The following is a 10,091-nucleotide window of genomic DNA, read 5'->3' as shown; positions in this document are numbered from 1 at the left end:
ACTAGGCTGCCCCCTGTGGACAGACCCACCATTACACCTTACACAGTGTACTAGGATGCCCCCTGTGGACAGACCCGCCATTACACCTTCCAGAGTACTAGGCTGCCCCCTGTGGACAGACCCACCATTACACCTTCCACAGTGTACTAGGCTGCCCCCTGTGGACAGACCCACCATTACACCTTACACAGTGTACTAGGATGCCCCCTGTGGACAGACCCACCATTACACCTTACACAGTGTACTAGGATGCCCCCTGTGGACAGACCCGCCATTACACCTTCCAGAGTACTAGGCTGCCCCCTGTGGACAGACCCGCCATTACACCTTCCACAGTGTACTAGGCTGCCCCCTGTGGACAGACCCACCATTACACCTTCCACAGTGTACTAGGCTGCCCCCTGTGGACAGACCCACCATTACACCTTCCAGTGTACTAGGCTGCCCCCTGTGGACAGACCCACCATTACACCTTACACAGTGTACTAGGCTGCCCCCTGTGGACAGACCCGCCATTACACCTTCCACAGTGTACAGGCTGCCCCCTATGGACAGACCCGCCATTACACCTTCCACAGTGTACTAGGCTGCCCCCTGTGGACACACCCGCCATTACACCTTCCACAGTGTACTAGGCTGCCCCCTGTGGACAGACCCGTCATGACAGAAGACTGCAAACTAACGAGGTAAATGACTGTTAGAAGCGGCCGGGCCTCCTGTAATAACCTGTCCGTGAAGAGCCGGGATATCCCGGCCTGTCAGATATCAGACGAGAGGTTGTGTCAGAAGCGCGGGCAGCAGCCGCTCAGTAACGGTCATTGCGCGGCCCCGTGTAGACAGCTGCACATGCGTCGTATGACGACGGGAGCGCGCACGTCACCGCCGCGTCCAGTGAGGGCGCCGAGCAGAGAAGATGGCGGCGGTTTGAATATCGGCCGCGGTGACCGTTATAGCGATCCGTAATGGAGGCCGTGCCCGCTGACACCACACCCTGCTGGGAGAGCCCCGGAGTCTGGTCCGTCACTGAGGTACAGCGGGAGCTGGGCCAGGGAGACAGCCCGACCGCAGACAGACAGCAGCCTGAGGACCAGAGACACCATCTGCCCATGGACCAGGAGAGAGACAGTGTGTCTGCAGAGAGAGGTCAGCAGAGACACCTTATGCCCATTGATGGGGGTCACACCCAGGAGACAGACATCCTATCTGGTGAGAGACTTCACCCCTGGAGAGAGAACCAGAGAGAGCGCTCTTCCCCAGATAGACGTCACCCTGTGAGAGGTGATTTTCAGGGAGAGCTGCAGCCAATGGAGGGAGATCATACCCTGAACTATAAGAGAGATCCCTCCATGGAGAGACATCACCCTATGAGAGGTGGTTATCAGAGACAGTATCTGCCTATGGATGGGAATTACACCCTGGAGAGGGACAGTCTGTCCCCAGCGAGTGGTCAGCCTGGGAGAGGTAGTTATCATGGAGAGCGACAGCTCGTGGGTGGATATGACCGGCTGTCTGTGGACAGAGCTCACACCATGAAGGACTTTGAGAAGCAAATCACTGAGCTGAAGAAAGAGAACTTCAACCTGAAGTTGCGGATCTACTTCCTGGAGGAGCAGGTCCAGAAACGTTGTGACAACAGCAGCGAGGAGCTTCACCGTATGAACATTGAACTGAAGGTAGAGGTGGAAAGCTTAAAGCACGAATTCCAGGAGAAGCAGAAGCTGCTGGTCAGAGCTTCTAAAGCTATGGAGAGTCTGGCTGGAGAACACGGTTCTGCCGTCCAGCGGATGAGAGAAGAACATCTAAAACAGCTTCAAGATATGCAACAAGAACCCCTTAATAAGAATATCCATCTTTTACAAGAGGAACTTACACACACAAAAGCAGAGCTGGAGAAAATATGTTCCTTGCTCGATCAGGAACGTTTACAGAGGTTTAATGGGGAAGAAAGACTTTTAGCACTTAAAGAACAGTATACCAAGAGCGTGGGGATATTGGAAGAGAGAAACTGGATTATACAGTGTTTAAATGAAACTATGCGTTCAAAAGACACTTTAATTGCTCAGCTTGAGAAGCAAATTGCCACCGTTGTACCGCGGGAAACGTCCAGTGGAAAGGCTTCCAAAAGTCTTAGTAATTTGTTTCCAGAAAGTGTTGCCAGAGAAGATGCCTTAAGAGTATCAGATTCTTCTTGTAATGTGGATATTGCACTGAAAAGCTTGACGGCTAAAGAAGAGACTGGTAATGAATGGCAGAAAAAAATTAAAGAGATGGATAATCTTATAAATGAGCTCCAGCAAAAAGTAGAAGCCAACAAGACAGCATCTGCTATTGAAGAGAAGAATGCACTGAAGAGAGATAAAGCTATACAAGGCCTCACATTGGCTTTAAAGACAAAAAGTAAAGAAAATGACAAACTCTTAAATGAAATTGACAATCTTAATGCTGCTTTAGCTAAGGCAAGAGAATCTGCTCAATTCCGAGATATCAAAGAAAACATTGATCCTGAATATAGGAAACTCATTTTCACGCTTCAGTCTGAGCAAGAAATATACTCCAAGTTTCTCCAGTACGAGAGGGAATCGGGAGGCTTACAGAAAGAGCTTGATGCAATTACTATGTTGCGTAGCTGGCTGGAGGATAGTATTCAGGCTCACCAGGAGCTGCGAAAGATTATGGAAGCACAAATCATGGCAAAATGTAGAGAGAATGACACAATATCATTTATTGGAGATCAGACATCATATTTAAGTATTTGCCTTGATCACCTTGATCAAAATTATTACTATTTAGCGGAAGAGCAATATGGCAAGAAACAGAACTCAAGCATTGTGGAAAATGGCGAACCTTTTAGTCTGATTTTCATGGATGGAAGCAGAACACAAACTGATTGCCAAGTAACTGAAGGGCAGCATGTAGACTGTAAATTTGGACTGCCGGGCAACAAGAGCGAAAAAAGAGAAAAGCTTGAGAATACTGCCATGCAGCCCAAAAACGACAATCACAGGGAAAACACTGTGTCGTCGTCTTCTCAGACAGAGCTGAAATACTATGCTGATAAAAGCACTCTTGTTGATATTTCTACTCTTGGAAAAGAAAGTGCAGGAGGTATAGATAACTTGCAAGGTGGGAGAGAAAACAACATTTATTCTGAGTGTCACAAATTAACTTTGAAATCGGATATAAAGAATTGTGAAATTCAGAGAGATTTACAACAAAAACAGTGTGCGAATCAAGGCACAAAGAGATCTAGACTTCCAGTTCTGTTAAAATCTTCCTCAAATATAAAGCTCAAGACAGATAATCCATTGATACTTTCCAAAGTAGAAAATCACATCTGCCTTGAGGAAGAGCTGCAGATAGAAAACTGCAGGCTCTATGATCAGCTAAAATGTGCTGAAATGGAGATTGAGTCACTTAAAGCAAATGAAGCCTTGGTAAAACATATGGACAACCCTCCTAACCTGGAAAGCTCTAATAAAGTGGAGAGAGATTCACCAGAACATACTTTACAGCAAGAACTACAGTTAGAGAATTACAGACTCTCAGAACAATTAAAATATGCACAAATGGAGATTGAGAAACTTAAATCCGGTGGAATCATTGTAAAACCCATGGGCACTGTACCTGACTTGGAAAACACAAGTAAAGTGGATATAAATTCCTTAGAACAGTCTTTACAGATAGAAAATAACAGACTCTCTGAACAGTTGAAATCTGCACAAATGGAAATGGAGAAACTTCAAGCTGATATTGAAGATATTGACCGCAGTGACAAGTTGGATAACTCTGGTGCAGAGGATACATTTTATCCTGAACTATCCTTTTTAGATAAGACAATAACAAACTCTATAAATGCCATTGAAACCCATGATGAAAAATTAGAGTTTGAGGTAGACGTGTGCAGACGTATAGTGGATAGGCAGAATGAAGCAGAAATAAATTGCCTTCATGATCATTATTGTGTTGAATGTGCCAACGATAGAGAAACTCTTATACTGCAAACATCTAGTTCCAAGAAGGTATTGGCAATTCAAGAACAGTGCAATCTTCCCAAGCTGCCCAACTCTGGAAGGTCATTTGAAGATTCCACCTCTCTTTCCAAGTACGATTTGTTAGTACAAGCTCAGGCTCGAGAACTGTCACTCCAGCGACAGAAAATTAAGGAGAGTCACAACCTGAGCATCATATGTTCAAAGAATTTTTTTAACATTTTGAAAGCTTTTAAAGATCTGTTGCCAACCAGTGATTTGGATTCCAACAGAGCCCTGGGTTTTGAAGAGCAGCTGACCCAAACAGTAGAGTGGCTGAAAGATTTGGAATACAAACTTAGTGATGCCTTCTATGGTGAGGAGGACGCCTACAGTGACCATTCAGTGGACAGTTTATTGTACACCCCATCCCGCTTGGTTCCTGGACACAGAATGTGGGCAGATAAACGTGGCTGCCACGTGCTAGGATTAGTGGAAGACTACGATGCTTTACGTAAGCAGATCTTGGAAGCCAAAAATGTATTACAAGAGACTGAGGCCTTCGTTGACCACGGTGTGCAGTCAGCGCTTCTGAATATGACTGAACATTTCGGTGACATTTTTTTTGAGAAACTTAACAGAACAAAGCAGTCTTTGGAGGAGGCCAACTGCTTGCTGAAGCTCTTGTGGAGAGTGTCCCTACCCATACAGATCCACGGCTCCTATAACATTCACCAGGAGGAAGAGACAAACCGGGAAATCACTCGGCTCCGAAAAAGGGTTCTGGAGCAAGAGAAGTTGTTATCTGGAATGGTGAAAAGAGTCTACTCTGAGAACCAAATGAAAGAGGACGTTGAGAAATTCATTCTGGACCGGTTGGCTGTAACTCATGACATTTTAAAGAGAGCTAAAAGGAATCTAGAGGTTCAGGTAGTTGACAAGCATCACTAATGGTAACTTCCCATAATTCATACACAAACACATAGACTTGCAATATCGCATTTTTACATTGATGTATTTTTAATTTTAATTTTACCGACAGCTGCTTTGTAGGATACAGTATGTTTTTATAATTTTTTTTAGTATGTGCTGTTTATTTCCTGTTACATTTATAATTGGTATGTTTAACTTGTAAAGTTTTAAGTTATTGTACACTGTATTGAAAAGAGATATTGCTATTATACAATTCCCAAGCACTATATTGGTCTGGTGTCATTCTGCTAAGCTGTGATTCTGTTCTCAGCTGTGTTTATCTGTTGCCTCTGCACTGAAAGAATGTGAACCCTCCTGCTGTCCCTGGGGCCTCCAAACCAAACGCCATAGTTTATATTGGCCGTGTTCCCTATGTGCCCCACGGATAGTGTTACTGGATGGGTTGTAACACTAGTAGAAGCCTTGTTTACTTCTGCTTGTAACACGTCACCCTTGTATAATTCATTCCTATTGCTGGAATATACTTAAAGTATTTGTCACTTTACTGCACCAGTAGGGGTAATGTTGTGTACATTTTAAATATTTAAAAGACCATTCTGATGTTTGCAGGCTGAAGAGGTCTGGTATAACACCAGGGGGGGTTCACTGCAGCCAGCTTTGTGCATCATCTGCTCAGTGCAGCCAGCAGGATCTCCTGCCATTCTAGAGCTGAGATATGTGCTTAATCTGGTACTTCACCTTGTTTCATGTAACTGAAAGAGTAAACGGGGAAAATCGTTAAACATCAGGGTTCATTTTTGTCAAAAGCTGATTAACCTACCAGTATGTTTTTGGACAGAGAGGAGATAAAATAATTTTTATTACAAATTATATTGAATCTTATATTTGTTTATTTAAAGCAGAGGCCAAAGTTGTTTCATATGGTCTCTGTCCTAGGGGACAACTTATTCCTGGTAATATAAGACAGACATGTACTCTGCGTTCTATATCACATCCACTTTCAAATGTTTTTCTTATTGTATGAACATGTTGTAGGGGGTATTAACCGTTATGTATAAGATATACATTGTGTACAATGACATTTACTTGAGAAAGTGGATTGTGTAATCAGATAGCAGAGTAAGGTTTACTGATCTCTCGTTTTGTTGCAGAAGTGATTGCAAATTTAGTTCTGTGTAATTGTTTCTCCCCCCCCCCCCCCCTCATATTGTTGATAGTTCCCTTATGCCAAGAACTGACAGTTAGATTAATGTACTAAGGTAAAGCTAAATATCAGTCTAGTGATGGTGCTGTTGGGATCAGAGTGTATATGTATATGGTAATCTATAGGCACAAGGAGAGTGGTGAAGGAAACCAACTTAATACATTCTTGAGTGGTTAATCTTAGCATGCAGTGCTGTATAAATTAATTGAATACATTGTTTTACGTGTCTACAAAGACTTAAGAGGTTGTCCACTTTCTGACCATTTTCATTCATTGGTTTGTACATGATGTCACTTTTACTAGATACATTAATTTATCTCTTTTGCCTCCATCGATGTTTTATATAAAAGCTCTTCTATGATCTTGTCAGAGTTGTTTATAATTGTTGTCATTCAATAGGACACATATAAGCCCTGCTCTGTGTATGTCATTCAGTGGTGTCCACAGATCTGTATTGTACCCAAGCACAGCAGTATTAAATGAAGCCTGAATGATATTAAGACATTGGTATTTAGTAGAAGTTTCTGTTCAACATGTAGAAAACAGTATATTAGTCATGAAGGTGAGAAAACTACAACAATCATTTCCGTTCACCACAAATAGTTAATAGTGGGCCGCAAGCTTTACAGCAGTACAATGAAGCAGCCACTATGGGCTGAAGGACATGACAATTATTACGTAGATGTTGGCTACTGTATTTTCTTTTTGTGAAGCTTCAGTTTCTAATTTTGAAAAGTAACCTCCATTGGGGACCCCTGAAGAAATATAACCTCCACATAGGAGGACGTGAAGTGCAGACCAGGCTGCGGTTGTATCATTCAGCCACCAATGTAATTACGTTTCAAGGTCCTAGAGCCAGTGGTTGCAGCTGTGCTAGGCTGACGTTACTTAATTAAACATGAGACTGGCCAGGAGAGGTGAGGGAAATTACTGTAACATTTTGTACAAAATGAGTTTTGCAGAGGTGTGATGTTCCCGCGATACAATCTTATAATTTAGCTTTTTGCTTCACACTTCTCTGCTTTATTCTAATCTGACTAGAGCTGGGATGATAATTGTGCTGCTTGGTTAGGATGGAGCTGGGTGCAGATAAGGCCACATTCCATCTTTATAATGTGCTACATCTTGCAGCTAAATACAGAATAATGCAAATATTTCTCAGACCAGTCTAGGAAATTAAGCCTGTGTCCACTGGACATACATCTGTCACCAGCACTTAGTGCTCACTGTAACTGTCTGGTGTGGATAAGAAATGCATATATTGGATGAATCAAATCTTGTTAAATTACTTACATACAGTGTAAACATTAAAAAAATCAGATAAAACACAAAAGAATCAACACTGTCTAAAAATTATTTCTGAATTAATATATCATAACAGTAGATAAATAGAAATCTGTGAACCAATAAAATACATAGGGGCATATTCAATTGTCCGTGATACTTGCAAAAGTAACACAGCGTTATAATTATTACCGTTATTATGGTAATTCTAAGCCGGCTCCCTGAGCTACAAGCTTAAAGGTACCGTTATAACGCTAATTCCGCGCACTATTACTGTAATAGCGGTAATAGGGCGCACGCCGCGTTACTTATCCGAGTAACGCGGACCATTGAATTGCCCCATATAGTTTAAATACATATCTTAAAAATCATATCATTACATATAGAAAAAAGTGAGATTTGTTGTGGTTCCACAATTCTTCAGAGGAGGAAGATGATGCTTGAGGAGAAGTTTGAGAAATTCTGCATATTCTCCATGTTTGGTTACGGGTTGAAGCAGTCATCATGGGGGATATAGAAGATTCTGGGGTGCTATTTGTACTGCTATAATGTAGTTCCTTGCATTACGGTAGTACTGGACAAATCTTTATACCTCTAGATACAACAAGATGCTGTATAGCAAAACGGTCACTACTAGACCTTCAGAGAGACCGGACCATTATACACTTGTTCAAATTATCTTCCACAACCTGTCTCGGTTCAATACATCGATATTTATTTGCGGTAATTTTACCAAAAATGATGTTTTCTTTGCCTTCCTATTTCATATTCAAAATATTTTAAAAGTCAAATTCACAAACGTTGCTAAAATAATTTTCCGAGCGCCAATTGTACTGGAAAAAAAATATCATTCATTAATGTAGTTTAAGGACTTATCTACTGAACATGGTACTGACAGGTGTTGGAGCTAAATCTGAAGGTAAATTAATCACATGTATTGTTTATGATGATTTTAAGATTGGCTCTAATGTAGACTTGTATAAAGCCTGAAAATGTTTCTTTAAGAAATGACGTTATTAGATAAAAATAAAAAATGCTTTTAACAGCCATACTTGTGATCTTGGACGTTGATGGGTTCTAATGTCGCATTTGTGTAAAGAAACTATAATTTCAGTCCTCTCCACAAGGCTACAATGTCTGCGGCCATTGTTTCTGGTATGACTGCTGACGCCATCTCTTCGCTCTGTATAGAATGAGGCTGAAAGATGAATAAATGAAGAAAACACGAATTGTATAACAGATGTAGGTATAACGTGGATCATTAGTGTGTGTGCGGCTGTTGTATACTATTATATACCAATTCAGAGTACAGAAACACCAACACAATACATATTTAAAACACATCTCTATAGCAACCCAGGTAGTTCTGGTATTATCATATGGTGACAGGTATAACAGTATTATGTCAGAGTCAGAATACATTATGCTTTATTAGTTGAGATGTAATCTTAATATGTTTTATACTCCGGGAAATAATGTATTGTGTATAAATTACTATGTAAATAATAGTTTCCTATTCTTCAGGCTTTCAAAGTCAGTATCTATTAGGAAATACTGAAGATTCAAACAAATACTATAACTTAATTCCAAAAATATGATGTGTATTGTAGTGATTTGTGTGTGATGAACTTTCATGTACCATCCTAGCCATATGACTGATTGGGAGGGGAGTGGGGGGGGGGGGGGGGGGGTCCAGTCTGGCTTTTGAGGAAGCTTTCCTATGTCTGCTGATTTATGAGTTATGTCTGAAAGGAGGACACTGTGTTCTGGGATGCTTCAAAAGTTTTCTGAGAGGCCAGTAGGTGGAGACAAAGAGCTAAGAAACACTTATGGTAGAGTGACTGGAACAGGATGATATTCTAGCTGCTGGTTTCTATAACTAGAACATATTTCTCACAGCTGTACAAACAGGGAGAATAATTTAAACATATAGCAGTACTGTAACAGTAAAAGTCTGCGAGAGAACCCTGTGCGTTATAGTTTACTATCTAATCCAAGAAGATTGCAGTAAAAGGAATTTTAGTCTATAATGTTAAGTGTTGAAGAGAGATTCTCGGCAGTGTATTTAGTTCCTCATCGGGTCCCAGGGGTTATTGATCACCTGTGTTTACTGACCATCCCTCAGGATCTAACCTTCAGCAAGATAAAGGTGGTGTACCTGCATCCATTGGCTTTAACACTTTATCACTCACATTGGGGGAATTATCACACGTTTTAGCATTCCTGCTCTGCAACCACACAGCCTGGGGTTTGGGTGTATCATAAGCCTGGTCATTCTATCATTGTTAAATTGTCTAATAGTGTCTGTCAAGCTTTAATTCTGCAACAGATTATTTAACCAAATCAGTATAGTAACATTTTATGGTAACGTAGGAATCACGTTGGATAATAATGGAGAAACTGAAGCAGCTCTCACCAAGCCGCTATTAAATATGATTTGTTTAGCTTCACCGGATGCAAAGGATCGGAGAAGTCCTAATAGTTCAATAAAATGATCACACTCTATCAGTACTTATCAGTGTAACCTATTATATTGTAATTGGTTAAATAAACATAGCATTTTTCACAGGAATTCTGCTTGTCATTTGTAAATTGCAAGAAGTAAATTAACAGAATAGCATTTTAAAGAGAGAGAAGAAAGCTCACAATAAATAACATATGATATGACAACTGTTATTTTTTAACTCGTCAAGTAAATGAGA

At 41.1% G+C, this 10,091-nt stretch overlaps 1 protein-coding gene across 1 annotated transcript; it reads left to right on the top strand.

The window, feature by feature from the left end:
* The first annotated feature begins 898 nt into the window (after nucleotides 1-898).
* Nucleotides 899-9,005, top strand: LOC142140675 (uncharacterized). Its single transcript, XM_075198445.1, has one exon. It carries the CDS (start codon nucleotides 963-965, stop codon nucleotides 4,917-4,919), a length of 3,957 nt encoding a protein of 1,318 aa, XP_075054546.1. The 5' UTR covers nucleotides 899-962; the 3' UTR covers nucleotides 4,920-9,005.
* The last annotated feature ends 1,086 nt before the right edge of the window (nucleotides 9,006-10,091 follow it).

Source organism: Mixophyes fleayi, chromosome 2, assembly GCF_038048845.1.
Source record: "Mixophyes fleayi isolate aMixFle1 chromosome 2, aMixFle1.hap1, whole genome shotgun sequence".
NCBI lineage: Eukaryota > Metazoa > Chordata > Amphibia > Anura > Limnodynastidae > Mixophyes > Mixophyes fleayi.
This window is presented reverse-complemented; position numbering and strand designations above follow the sequence as displayed.

Coding starts and splice junctions, on each gene's coding strand:
- LOC142140675 (XM_075198445.1), top strand. CDS start 963: ATGGAGGCCGTGCCCGCTGACACCACACCCTGCTGGGAGAGCCCCGGA.